Source organism: Lucilia cuprina, chromosome 6 (genome assembly GCF_022045245.1).
Source record: "Lucilia cuprina isolate Lc7/37 chromosome 6, ASM2204524v1, whole genome shotgun sequence".
NCBI classification, from domain to species: domain Eukaryota; kingdom Metazoa; phylum Arthropoda; class Insecta; order Diptera; family Calliphoridae; genus Lucilia; species Lucilia cuprina.
The window spans coordinates 40,843,972-40,858,384 of record NC_060954.1 but is presented as its reverse complement, the minus strand read 5'-3'; the positions used below and the strand labels follow the sequence as shown (position 1 = coordinate 40,858,384).

Below are 14,413 nucleotides of genomic sequence, written 5' to 3'. Positions count from 1 at the left end.
ATAGACTAGACTATAGACTAATATATACTATAGACTAGACTATAGACTAGACTATAGACTAGACTATAGACTAGACTATAGACTAGACTATAGACTAGACTATAGACTAGACTATAGACTAGACTATAGACTAGACTATAGACTAGACTATAGACTAGACTATAGACTAGACTATAGACTAGACTATAGACTAGACTATAGACTAGACTATAGACTAGACTATAGACTAGACTATAGACTAGACTATAGACTAGACTATAGACTAGACTATAGACTAGACTATAGACTAGACTATAGACTAGACTATAGACTAGACTATAGACTAGACTATAGACTAGACTATAGACTAGACTATAGACTAGACTATAGACTAGACTATAGACTAGACTATAGACTAGACTATAGACTAGACTATAGACTAGACTATAGACTATAGACTAGACTATAGACTAGACTATAGACTAGACTATAGACTATAGACTAGACTATAGACTAGACTATAGACTAGACTATAGACTAGACTATAGACTAGACTATAGACTAGACTATAGACTAGACTATAGACTAGACTATAGACTAGACTATAGACTAGACTATAGACTAGACTATAGACTAGACTATAGACTAGACTATAGACTAGACTATAGACTAGACTATAGACTAGACTATAGACTAGACTATAGACTAGACTATAGACTAGACTATAGACTAGACTATAGACTAGACTATACACTAGACTATAGACTAGACTATACACTAGACTATACACTAGACTATAGACTAGACTATAGACTAGACTATAGACTAGACTATAGACTAGACTATAGACTAGACTATAGACTAGACTATAGGCTAGACTATAGGCTAGACTAGACTATAGACTGGACTAGACTATAGACTAGACTATAGACTAGGCTGTAGACTATAGACTAGACTATAGACTAGACTATAGACTAAACTATAGATTTTACTTATAATGTTACTACAAAATTTTAAAATATCCTAACAATTCACCTACATTGTGTAATCGATCCTCGTACTATTGCTGAATGCTTTTCATGATTTTACTTCATAACATTCTAACTAACTATATATAACATTATATATGTAAACTTTAACACTAAAACTTACTTTTATATTCCACACTGGTATACGTAATAACATTATCTCTTCAATTCCATTTTATTTCAGCTGACGACGACTCTGATAACTGTCCGCACGATTTCGAAGGTGGTGGTTCAGATCTTGAATACGGTATATCTGATTTAAACGGTTTGAATCTTAACTCATACAGTGGTGGCATGCAATCGCAAATTCAGGTAAATAACTTATTTTTAAAAGATAACTGAATTTCGAAAATAGATTTTTATCTTTAAGATAACAATATTTCGCTGACATATTTATAACTTAAAAATAAATATTTTGGTTATAATAACAGTAAATATGTACATTTCTCATAACAAAAATTAAAATTTTAAATGTCCATTTATGTTTACACAATTTTCTCTTGAATTTTCTTTAAGGCCGATTTGGATCGTCAGCATTTATTGGGCACCCGACCCAGTAATGGTGTTTATGAAAGTGTTGTAGCCGATGGCATTGAAGGCATAGAACATCAGGAAAGGTAAGTTTATAAAAGTTTTTATTAAAATGTTAAAAAAATACGTGTGCATTTATAACAGTAGCAAATAGTAACAATTAAATATTGTTGTTTTAAATTTAATCGTCGTGTAATTTTATACTTTGAAAACCATCTAACTAAATAAATAATTAGATAAGTACATCATATTTTTGTTAGATTTGTTTTACAAATTTAAATATATTTTTTATTGTTGTTGTCATTTGTGTGAATTTACGCTTTATGATTTTTTCACTTAATATCAATTTCAAATTTTTACTACTTATTCTCAATTTCAGTAATTAACTGTTTGTTTTCTTTAGTTTTTTTTTATTTCATTTATCAAACAAATTGTGATTAGTGTTAAAAAGTGCTACTAATTTTCATAAGTTTATAACAAATATGTAGAACATTATTAGTTGATTATATGATACTGTTGGATCAATACTGCACTGTTATAGTAATTGCAATAACATGATGTATTAAGAAGTTATGTCTGAGACTTTCACGTCCAAAATTAACCATCAACTTCGTTCATGTTTCGAAAGTACCGAACTCTTTCTGACCGTAACGTTGGCTACTTGAAGTTTTTTTTAAGTACGGTTATAAAGAACCTAGTCCACGATCAGACATTAATAACTAACATTAATAACTGAAGGCGCTCCAACCTCTTTCAAATATAGACTTAATGTTTAAGGTACAAAAGGTAGCATCTCGATTAAGCAGCTCATGTGGATCTAGTTTACAACCACGCAGATGGGATGGCCTCTGTTGATTCGGCAACAGCACCTAGAGACATATTTGGTAGACCGAAATACCCAATTATGAACCAATAATGTGACAAAGGAAATAGGAATTCCAAAGTCAATAATTGCCACGACAAATAGTCACGTAGCATGTATAAATATATTCTGTTGAGCACTAATCTTCAATATATGGAAACTTTCTCAATCGTTCACACAGTTCCATTCTCATGATCATAAAGATCAATTTACGGGATGATAGGCAACCATTGAATACTATCCTGACAATTCCCCAGCATATGCCGGTGTCCCATAACGCGACCTGTGTCCCAAAAACGATCGGGTTCAGGTATCCAGAATATGCTGCTTTGTACACAGACCTGTTCGAAGAGAGAATTATCCAACTCATTAGGTATAGGATATATCAGTCTTTAAACCAACATTCTCTCCCCTCGAATTTGGGTTTCAACCGCTGCCACTATCTGGATCCAGATGGAACCTTAACCAACTGACCTGGCAGGACATAGTCTTGTCAGAACTTGTAAAAACATTCTTACTTTTCCACTTCTAAGTAAGATAAGACAATGACTGCTTGAGTCCTGTCCTTGGCATCCTTGCTAAAGGATAGCGTCATCTATGAATGTTTACCTAAAATGTCGCTTCTTCCTACAAGCGATATGAGCAATAGCTCAATTATTCCATTGTGAGTTACCTGTCTAGTTTGACTCCCCCGGGGGCATGTTACCTTGGCGAAGACCTCCGCCTTGGTGTTATTGCAATCCCGGGGTATAAAGAGGGCCCAATACCTCCAATCTGACCGGGATTGAAAAATTGGTGATTTCAGTCTACTGCTTGGCTTAGTCCTTGCATAGATTGCCAGAGGTCTGACCAGAGCACCGCACAATCTGGTACTACGGGTGGCCAGTTGCCCGCAGGACTATGTCCTGGCTGGTCAGTTGGTTGAGGTTCCTTCGGGATCCACGTAGTGGCTGTTGGTTGAACCCAAATTCGCGGGAAGAGAATAAGTGGCGGTTAAAAGACTGATGCATGATAATAGTCAATATTTCGGGATAAGGTTCGGTGCTGTTGCCGAAAATCAACAGATACCCCACAGAGGAGTGACTGTGGGACTAAGCGTTGGAAATGAGTTGGTGTCAATTGTATATGATATAGAATGAATGTAGAGGTATACGGGCCTTACCCCACCCGTATACCTAAATGAATGTGTCGTATGTTTTTCTCTATGAATGTGTCGAATGAATGAGATGTGTTGAATGATTATGAATGAAAGTTATCATATACAAGAGATACCGATTAAGTTTCCTTCCTTGTCCAGATATGTTCAGAGTTTACTCTGTTCATATTCGACTTGCCACAGCGTGTCACTGTGAGTAAGAACAATGTCTACGGCATATTGATGGATCGTGCTTCGGTCCACCGGTTACGTCTCTAGGTGCTGTTGCCGACTCAACAGAGCCATAGTAGTGTGGTTGTCTTACAACGTGACTACTTTGGCAAGAGATTAGATAGCTCGAGTACTCCAGCAAAGTACTTGCGCATGGTACCGGTCATAGCCAATGTGCAAAAATTGCCACCTGCGTCTTCATTGAAGACAAAGGGGCGAGGGTAGACTTTTTCAAGTCTACCCAGTGGATGAAAAAGACCACCGTGAGATAGGCCGACACGGCAGGTGCTCACGTTAAACTATCGACAGTCTGTCTAGTTTGACTCGAGTTTCTCAATTCTATATGCGGTACGCCACATAGTAGCCACCTCCTTGGAGGATTTATTGTGCTAAATCATTTCTTGCTGGTAACCGTCCTGAACATGAGAATACCGTCACAGAATTTAGGTGTACTGCTGACACTGAGAGAAGAGTCAATTCCGCAAAGCAAAGTTTTTTTACCGCCTTTTATTTTTAACATACTGTCAGACAATCCTGTCCAACGCAAACACAAAAACTGTATTCTTGTGCTGTATCGTTTGTTACTGGATTTGGCAGGGGTGGTCTATCTTAGACAGGAGAACGCCGTCACTCGAACTGGGGATCGCTTTCATTGAGAGAAAGGTAGTAAACGAAAGCGTTTAATTTAAACTAAATGCCGACAGCTCTAAAATGGGTGATTCTGCCAGGAATAGCCAATGATAAAAATGGCCATCCATTTTTAACCTTCTACCAGGCAACTCTGTCCTCCCCATAGAGGATTCCCAACCGCCCAATATGGTAACAAAAACTGTATTGTTGTGTTTCGTCGTTTCTTACTGGTTTCCGGACTTGGCAAGGGTGATAAGTCTTAGAGTCACTGAGTCTGGGGGTATAGATGTTACGTGGGCGACTGAGGTACGAGAGGACTCTGTCAAGCATTCAGCCACAAACAATACCCGATAAAGCCGTCTCTCTCATTGAAAGAAGAGAAGTAAACGAATGCGTCTGATTTAGGCTAAACGTCAACACCTATGAAATGGATGATTCCGGAATGAATGGATAGAGGAATTGTCAATGATAAATAGTGCCATCCATGATCTTAACATAGTGCTTAAGCATTTGCATTCCATCAAGATGACTGTCCACCACAGATTCTTTTAAATATAAATAATAAGAAAACTTTTTTGATCGTCTACATATTTTATTTTTGAAAATTACAATCTCCGGATCTGGACTCCATTAAATCATGATTAAACAGTTCATATCCATACCGAAAATATTACATATGTTGATTCATTAAGACCTCAATTTCACCAGAACTTCAAAAACTTTTCATACTTCCGTGTAACACATCACTGCCTCGCAGAATCTTTTATTATGCAACGCAAATGATATGTCATCACTTCTGGAACCATATATTCAGAAAACATTATATCCAGAGCAACTATATTGCAATATTACCACATTTATTTGATAATCGCGAAAATCTCTTATGACACTTATTATAATAAAAAAAAACGCTGAATTAACCACATTTCTGTAAATGTAAACAACATTTATGAGAAAAAAATGTTTTCAAATATTCTTATTTGTTTCGCAAACACAATTCTACCACCAGGGCAGGGAGTGTGAATAATATGTGTTTGCTACAATTAAATAGAAATACTAAAATATAAATTATAAATAACCACAGATATACATACGTGTGTATAAAAAAAGCAAATAAATATACCTTCGATAGCAATCGAATTCACTGAATATTAAAAACTATTTTTTATGGATCGTTGCACGCTGGATGACGAATGTTTACTTTTTCGTTGCTTTAAAATTCCCATCACACCTTTTGTACTCTTCAGCTGTTGCTCGCTCTCCCTCATTCTCTCACTAGCTCTTTCATTGATTCCAAATAAAGATCGTGTGTAAACAATTCACAAATTGTATTTATTATTATTTTTTTTTTTTGAAAAGTAAATTTTTTACAAAAAAAAATCACTTTAAATATTACGTATTCGTAAATTTACACAAATTTTGTTAAATTGTATAAGACAGTTCCCAGAGCTGAATACAAAATTTTTCTTTGCAAAAATATTAACTTAGGATTATTTATTAAGTTAACTTTTGTATAACTTTAAGTGTGGTCATAAATACTACGTCAACTAAGGCTCTGAGGAGGCACTTGTAGACAAACTTCTGGTCTAGAGATATACGCTGTATTTTTCATTATCTTTCTAAGTTTTCCACTCAACTGTTCATTCATGATCTTATTATAGTGTTATTACTTTTTCCTTCAAATTGGATAAAAATAAATTTGAGCCGGAGTTCTCTATCTGCTTGTGATGCTTTTCACATAAGTTGCTTTATGTTAAGTCAGACTGTATAACTTTTATTACCCATTGCTGATTTTCATGTAGTGGAAATCGTTGTTTTACTTAATGATAATTCTGCTGCATTAGTGATCATCTCTATTTGGTCACCATTATACGAAACTAGAACTGAACTAGAACTGAAGTAGAACTGAAGTAGAACTGAACTAGAACTGAACTAGAACTGAACTAGAACTGAACTAGAACTGAACTAGAACTGAACTAGAACTGAACTAGAACTGAACTAGAACTGAACTAGAACTGAACTAGAACTGAACTAGAACTGAACTAGAACTGAACTAGAACTGAACTAGAACTGAACTAGAACTGAACTAGAACTGATCTAGAACTGAACTAGAACTGATCTAGAACTTAACCAGAACTGAACTAGAACTGAACTAGAACTGAACTAGAACTGAACCAGAACTGAACTAGAACTAAATTAGAAATTAACTAGAACTGCACATTATAAGTTACTGATCGCTAACGCTTCATGTGTTTAACTGTATTCAAGTGGCTTCTCCGAATCTGGTCGGATGACCTCACTTCTGCAATAATAAAGATCTGTATTTTCTCTTTGATCTTGAGATGAGCGCCTGTAAATAAATGCGCATATTTAGAGAATGGAATTTTCTGATCGTAATCCATCTAATGCTGTCATGTGACTCCAGTTTAATTCTATTGAAGTGTCTTTTATGAATTTAATCAGTCTCCATTCTCACATATACAAAAGTTCCTTTCTGTATTTCCTTTTTGATCTTCATTGAATGAATGTAGAGATTGGAATTTTCTGATCGTAATCGATCTAATGCTGTCATGTGACTCCAGTTTAATCCTATAAAAGTTAAGTTAATTAAATCAGTCTCCGTTCTAACATCTACAAAAGTTGCGGTCTGTATTTCCTTTTTGATCTTCATTAGATGAATGTACATTAATGGATTGTGAATTGCTGATCGTAATCGATCCTATACTGACATGGGGCTCTGTTTATTCGTGTTTTATTAGCCTTTCTGTATGTGATAGGATTGACTTCAGCCCTACACCAGCTGAGTTCTATATTTACTCGTTGATCTTGAAATGGTCACCTTCACATGAATGTACATTAATAGATTGTGAGTTACCGATCGTAATTGATTTAATTTCAACTCTACAATAGTTGAGATCTGTATTTCCTCTTCAATTGAGAGATTGTGAGTTGCTGATCGTAATAAAGCCAATGCAGACAGGCGGCTCCTTTTTATTAATGTTTAAGTGCCCTTATTGGATGTGATCAGGTTTTGTTTGGGTTGATCTCATTTCTGTAACAGTTGAGATCCGTATTTCCTCTTTGTGCTGGAGAATACTGATAGCTCAGTGCTAATATGAATCTGCGGTTTAAAAAATTATTCATGCTTTATGAAAGTCACAATTGCTGTAGCTCTCTATCAAGATTTTAACATCCAAGTCCGAACATTTTTCATTTTTATCGTAATGTTAACATTTCCATAAAATAGGGATTTATATCTTTAAATCAGATAAGAAACAAAGACACTGCGATACCTTCTAAGTCGCCGATATGACCTACAAATATCGACACCGGTGGAAGCGGTACAATGTATGTAAAATAGTTATAAAGTAGTTGCTTTTGACTAGAAAAAAATTTATGAAGTCCAGGTCTCAATAGATCATCGGCCCAAAAAAACCGAATGCTTTTTGAAAACATTATTCTGTAATAATTAATTAACACATTATTTTAACATATTTAGGAATCTATAACTTCCTTTTAAAACCTTGAGTTTAGATTTTTATTTCCCTTTAGAAACCCCCTAACGAATATAATTATTCAATATCATCATCACCTTCACAGTGTGTGTGTGTGTGTGTGTACCAATGACGTACATACACTTTTGATTTAATTTCAAAAAAAGTACCAATTTCAATTTATTTTATTTTTAGTATCAACAAGTAAAAATCTGACAAAAATTTAATTTGTGCAACAATATTGTCTCCTTTACTCTTCCTTCATGTGGAGTGTCACTATCCCATTGTCTTGAAAAATATATTTTTTGTAATTAACTTAGTTCAAGCCAAACGTATGTATGTACGTGCAAGTAGTGAATCCTATGAAAATATTCCATAGTAAGAAATATCAGGAAAACTATTGAGGTCATGACTTGATGACGAAAGCAAAGAATGATAGCAGCAGGTATTGTACTATAAATAACTGACGTCACCATCTATGAGACCGTCTGTTCAACTAACTAACAAATGCAACATGAAACGACATCTATCTAGTATAATAAAACATAAAAATAAATTCAAATGTATAAAAATGAATAAAAAGTTTTAAAGGACATAAACCCCTCTCAGTTCCAATTACTGCTGCTGCTGTTGTTGCTGCTGCTTCTGATAAGGAAACTGTAGTAACAAAAAAATGAAACATTTCAACACACGGAAGGCGGTAACGACAAAGTGTAACATTGTTAAATTGTTTTCTTAAACAATGTTCATGTTAGAAATCTATTTTTATTTTCTTAAACTAAAAAAAAAGTTCAATTACAAAATTCACAATTGTGAATTTCTACTTGCTTCACTTGCCACTTGCCAGCGTTCAATTACATTGCCATAAATTTTTAATCAATCATTAATGAGTTTAAGAAATTTCGTCCTGTTTCGTGTTATTTACTTTCAATTATATTTCATTTAGGTTCTTATTCTAATCGTTGAAAAGTTGTTAGAATTTGTCGAATGTTTAACTTTTCAATAATTTCTCTGTCAGACATGAAAATGTTAAATGTAAAATGTTTTTTTCACTTGTTTTAGTTTAGTTTTAAGCTTTAAGTTTAAAGCAAGACAACTAAATACGTTATTTATTCAATTATTTTGGTAACACACTTTTTTTGGTTAAATGTCAGTGCTTCCGAAGTTGCTTAATTTGTTTAAATTTGAAGCAATTTTAAAGCACAATATTCACTTTTAATAAGTTCCCAGCAAAAAACTAGGTAATGTCTTGTACTTACTTTACAATATACTTTTCAATGACTACTACATACCGTCTGCATTACTTTACTAGACTCCTTAGTAATTAATGGTTTACAAAGTTCTTACTTTTAGAAGTTCTTACTTTTAGAATTGACCCCTATCGCCAATCACAATTTCACGTAAAATATGTTCTCTTTTTACTTTTTCGTTCACTAGCTTTTTTGTCGTGAAAAAAGTTTGTTGATGGAATTTTGTAAACATTGAACTGCTGTTCCATACAAAATCAAGTATTGCAGTCGTAATTCAGGTCTGAGTTGGGGAACAATTCTCGCGTCATCGCGATTATTTCTTAAACGCCTTTAGGCTTGTGTTTGTTGCCTGGCTTTCGACAGTTTTGCGTCTCGCTCGCACTTGTACAGTTACATGAAGTAATAGACTATACTTCATGTAACTGTTCAAAGTTATTTGTTGTCTACATTAACCTCTTGCTTTCGTATCACCTCAAGTGAGGTTATGTTATATTAGTGGAGACCATAGAATGCTCAAACGTTCATACCCTGGTGGAGAGCATTAAAACTCAACTGTTTAAACCCAGGTGGAGGACATTAAACATCAACTGTTTATACCCTGGTGAAGACCATTAAAATTTTTCGAATTTACTGGTGGAGCACCATTTAAAACTCAAATTTAAGTGTTTAAAGGTTTCCAGCTTTCTATATGAAGATATAGGTCGACTTGTAGGATGAGCTCAGCCAACAATTTAAATAATTCAAAAAAAATCAACTATTGTGAATGAATTGTTCACAAAAAGTTTACGATAGCAATTTTCCCTTCGAGTCAAATGCAAATTTCAAGGGAACAAAATTTTCACTTCTATTCGCGATAGGGATGATTGTTTTCTAATTTTGTTTTAAACTAATAACAGACACATTGAACGTTTCCTGGTTTTTCTCAGTACGTAATAAGTACTTAACTAACTCCCCATTCGTAAACGAAGGTGATAATTACTTGCATACAATGTCCAATGTTAAATCATGAATTCTCAATATGTTTCACCGAATCTTCTTCGACTAAAAGATGTAACAGAACCTCGTAAAAATGCCTATTAAAAGACCTAACCAATTTCTATGAAGAGCCAAACGAGTCCGTAAATAATAGGTTGAAAACATTGACATACATATATCTAATTATAAAGTTTTTCCTCAATACAGTTTTATGAACACTAATACACCAAAGTCATGTGATAAAGTTTTCGATCTGCCAGTGAAGATTAAGATTATGTCGTCGTAAAGTTCAGAATTTACAATAAAGAAGCATTTTTCTTGAAATAATTCGATTCCGCCTGTTGTAAACACTAGTAAGTGGAAGCAATAAAACTAAAACAGTTTAAAAATTTACAAATATCGTAGACAATATATGATTCGGATCGGTCTCCATATTCTATGCCTAGGAATCGAAATCACAGATCTTCACATATAACCAATTATTTCCTAATGTTTCGTTTGTTTACTGCGCATAAATCTTTTCGAAATTTGTGCATTACAATAAAATTATATTTTAACTAAAGTGCACGCTCGATCCGTACTTAGCCCTAATCGTCATTAAAGGTCATATTCCTAAAAAATACTAATGTTAATAAAATACGATAAAATTTTAACTCAAATATAAATAAATCGTTGCAGCAACTATCAAAGGATTGATTCTTAAAGATCTAAGTCCACATAAGAGGCCGTATTCCAAAATTTACTTTAGTTTTAAGAAATATGATTTGAATATGGCTATATTAAATGGATGAATATTACTCTCTTACTTAATATATCTTACATAAATCCAGTGGCAATGAAAGTGTTCCAGAGTTTCACTGTTTACTCCAAATGCTCTACATTCATCTGAATCAACACCTCCAATTGCATAGATGTGCTCGTAATAGTGTGTGTCCACTCAGAATAACTTCAGATCTGCTCATTTTAAGGAGATTTTTCATGTTGCTCTTATCAGAGTCAACCTATAAGATCTGTGTGGTTCAACCCATGGTTTCATTATTCCTAGAGTCCTTTTAGAATTCTCTTACCCTTCCTTTTAAATCTATTTCATTCGCCCTTTCGTAAACCTTACCACTGGGAGAGTATTCAGTTAAACTTTTCTTACCATCCAAAACGGTCTTAGTTTTAATTTCATTACCTGATATCGCTCTAATTGCCTTCTGGTTGTTTTATTCCTATCCTTAGGAAAACGGTAGTATTTTTCTGTTTCGCTGTCTTCAATACAGAACCCCATGACCCCTTTGTACGCCAACTTGTAACCATTTGTGAACAATGAATTCCTAATGGTATTTTCTGTTATGCGATCAGCCAATGTGTCCAGTAAACATTGTTCTATAACCGCTTTTGGCCAGTTCGACTAAAGTGAAATGTCGTTCGGCAGTAAGCGCCGCCTCATGCCTTGTTGATCCTATCATCTGTGTGGTGTCTTCATTTTAATTTTCGAATCAATTTCAATGTGAAGTTTAAATTTAATTTTTTTAAGTTTTAATTTTTTAGCATCAGCTGTTTGTATTTTTGCATTTTTTGCACAAATTTAAACTACCTCTATTGCAAGCTTAAACTGGCAAACATGTTCACTTAAAAAATGGCCCTTAATGACAAATTATGTTAATTTAACCTTCATACGCAAAAACAAGCATAATTAAAAAAAACCTATTAAACATAATAAATATTTCTGCTAGACTTTAATAAAATTGCAAACGAAAAAATACAATAACAAAAATGTTTATGTAAAATAAATAGTTTACGTTGAAATTTGGTCATTGCAATTGTGGTGGCCTTTTTAAAATAATTTCAATTTTATTTTTGTTTTTTTTTCGTAAACAGTTTAAAATCCAATATAGAAAAATTAAAATATACGCATCCAACAAATAAGTAAAAAAGTGCAATTTTATTATAAATACATTACGTTTTCAAGCATAAATTTACATATGGCTGTTATTATTGTTGTTGTTATTTAAATTTTTTTTTAATATTTTTTTTTTGATACCAACGTATTGAACAAAAATCATTTGATATTATTATAAATTCCATAAATTTATTATCAACTGCTGACTGGCACTTGTTTAATTTAATGGAAAAATAACGATTGATTTTTAATGCAAAATATTCATTCTTTCAAAAAAACCTTGAAAATAAGTTTAAATTTATTTTGAGATTAATATCTGGAATGAATACATGAGAAAAATAATGACTCAAGAATTTGTTTAAAAAATAAAATATTAATCAAAATGTAAACAAATCCTCAAGAAAATATAAATATTTCCTTTTTAATTTCAATTGTATAATTACGCATTAAAATTTTAACTTAAATTCTATTTCTTTGTTTTTATATAAATTTTGTTTTAATTTCAATTTTCATTTTAAATTTTCTTGATTTGCTGTTATCTTTGTGAATTTCACAGCATCTCTTTTTTTTCGTCATAAGAAATATTTATTTAAAAAGTTGCTTATCATTTGTGAAATGAAATGTTGATCTACAATTACCCGTAGTCGTATCTTTTAGTAATCAAAATTGTTGTTTTTCTTATAAATATATATTATACGGATATTTTGTTAAAAACAAACAGTTTTTTTTTTTAAATTGTATATCAAAGTTAATTAACATGTCTTGATAATTGTGTTGTAGATCTTTTTGACGTATCACGTGTAAGGTACTGTTAATTAGTAATATTTTATTTCATATAAAGAAATAATTAAGGTGACCAAAACGGGGGGTTTGAAATGGTCCTTTAGTATATAGTTATCTTTTTATCCCCTACACCAATCGGCTTAGAATCATTTTCTGAATGATTCTAATACCGATTTTTGTAATGATCGGGCTTCATTTGACCCTAGCCCCCATACAAACTCCCCTTCAGAAAATGACCTAAAGGTCAGAATTCATTTACAAACACTAATTACACTTTTAAATTCTACATAAATAATATTGAAGTAGACTTAACTCCCCCTATCATCTTTTATAAGGATAGGGCCATATTTTGCCCTACTCCCCTTTGAGCCCTCTTGTAAAAAATCTCTTTTTTTTGCCAAACAAAATATTCTGAAATTAAGTTAAAAAATAAATCAAGTGCTTTATTTTTTTAAATAATCTCCATTTTTAACATACATACATACATACTGACTGGTGTAGGGTATCATATGGTCTTGTTTTAACTCTGTAGTTTGTTGGCGGTGTATTAAACACTCAAAATGCCAGGTTATCCCACGTTGGTGCGTGGTAAGTTAAACGCAATAACGCAATAACGCATAACTTGGAAACAGTTATACGGAGTAATACACTCAATTGGAGTGAGTGAGACGCTATTCTGTCGAAAACTTTACAACAAACACAAGCCTGATCGTCCTTAAGAAATAATGACGATGACGCAAGAGTTGTTCCTAACTCAGACCTGTATTACGACTGTGTATAGTTCTCCTAAAGTGATTTACATCATGTCATGTTTTCCATTCCCCCCGGGGGCATGTTACCTTGGTGAAGCCTCCGCCTTGGTGTTATTGCAATCCCGGGGTATAAAGAGGTGGCCAATACCTCCAGTCTGGCCGGGACTGAAAAATTGGTTACAGTCTACTGTTTGGCCTAGTCCTTGCATAGATTGATAGAGGTCGGACCAAAGCACCGCATAATATGGTACTACGGGTGACCAGTACCCTGCAAGACTATGTCCTGACTGGTCAGTTGGTTGAAGTTCCTTCGGGATCCACGTAATGGCTGTGGTTTAAACCCAAATTCGCGGGGAGAGTAAGTGGCGGTTAAAAGACTGATACATGATAAAGTCAATATTTCGGGATAATTTCGGTGCTGTTGCCGAAAACAACAGATACCCCACAAAGGAGTGGCTGTGGTACTATGCGTTGGAAATGAGTTGGTATTAATTGTATATGGTACGGTATGAATGTAGGTTCGGCGGGCTTTAACCCACCCTTCTACCTAATGAATGTGTCGTATGTTTTTCTCTTATGAATGTGTCGTATGAATGAGATGTGTGCTGGGTTGAATGATGATGAATGATAGGTATCATATACAAATGATACCATTGAATTTGGAGTTTTCTAGGAGTTTTCTATGCACTCATCTGGCAATAAGACTATTGAATAGTCAATGGAATAGTCTATGATCTGGTTTATTAAGTAGTATTTAAACTAGGCTATAAAATAGTCTCAGAACTTGTATATTAATTAGTTAATAAACTACTCTAATCTACTTATGAACTATCGAATAATTGCCAGACATTCCAAAACGGGACTGCAATGATCAG

The 14,413-nt window shown here is 33.6% G+C and overlaps 1 protein-coding gene across 1 annotated transcript in view; it reads left to right on the top strand.

The window, feature by feature from the left end:
- Positions 1–1,692, top strand: part of LOC111679542 (protein GDAP2 homolog) — a 90,528-nt gene extending 88,836 nt beyond the window's left edge. The window contains exons 10-12 of the mRNA XM_046954097.1: positions 1,192–1,319; positions 1,524–1,624; positions 1,683–1,692. Coding sequence (XP_046810053.1) covers positions 1,192–1,319; positions 1,524–1,624; positions 1,683–1,692 — 239 coding nt within the window. The remainder of the gene's footprint in view (positions 1–1,191; positions 1,320–1,523; positions 1,625–1,682) is intronic.
- The last annotated feature ends 12,721 nt before the right edge of the window (positions 1,693–14,413 follow it).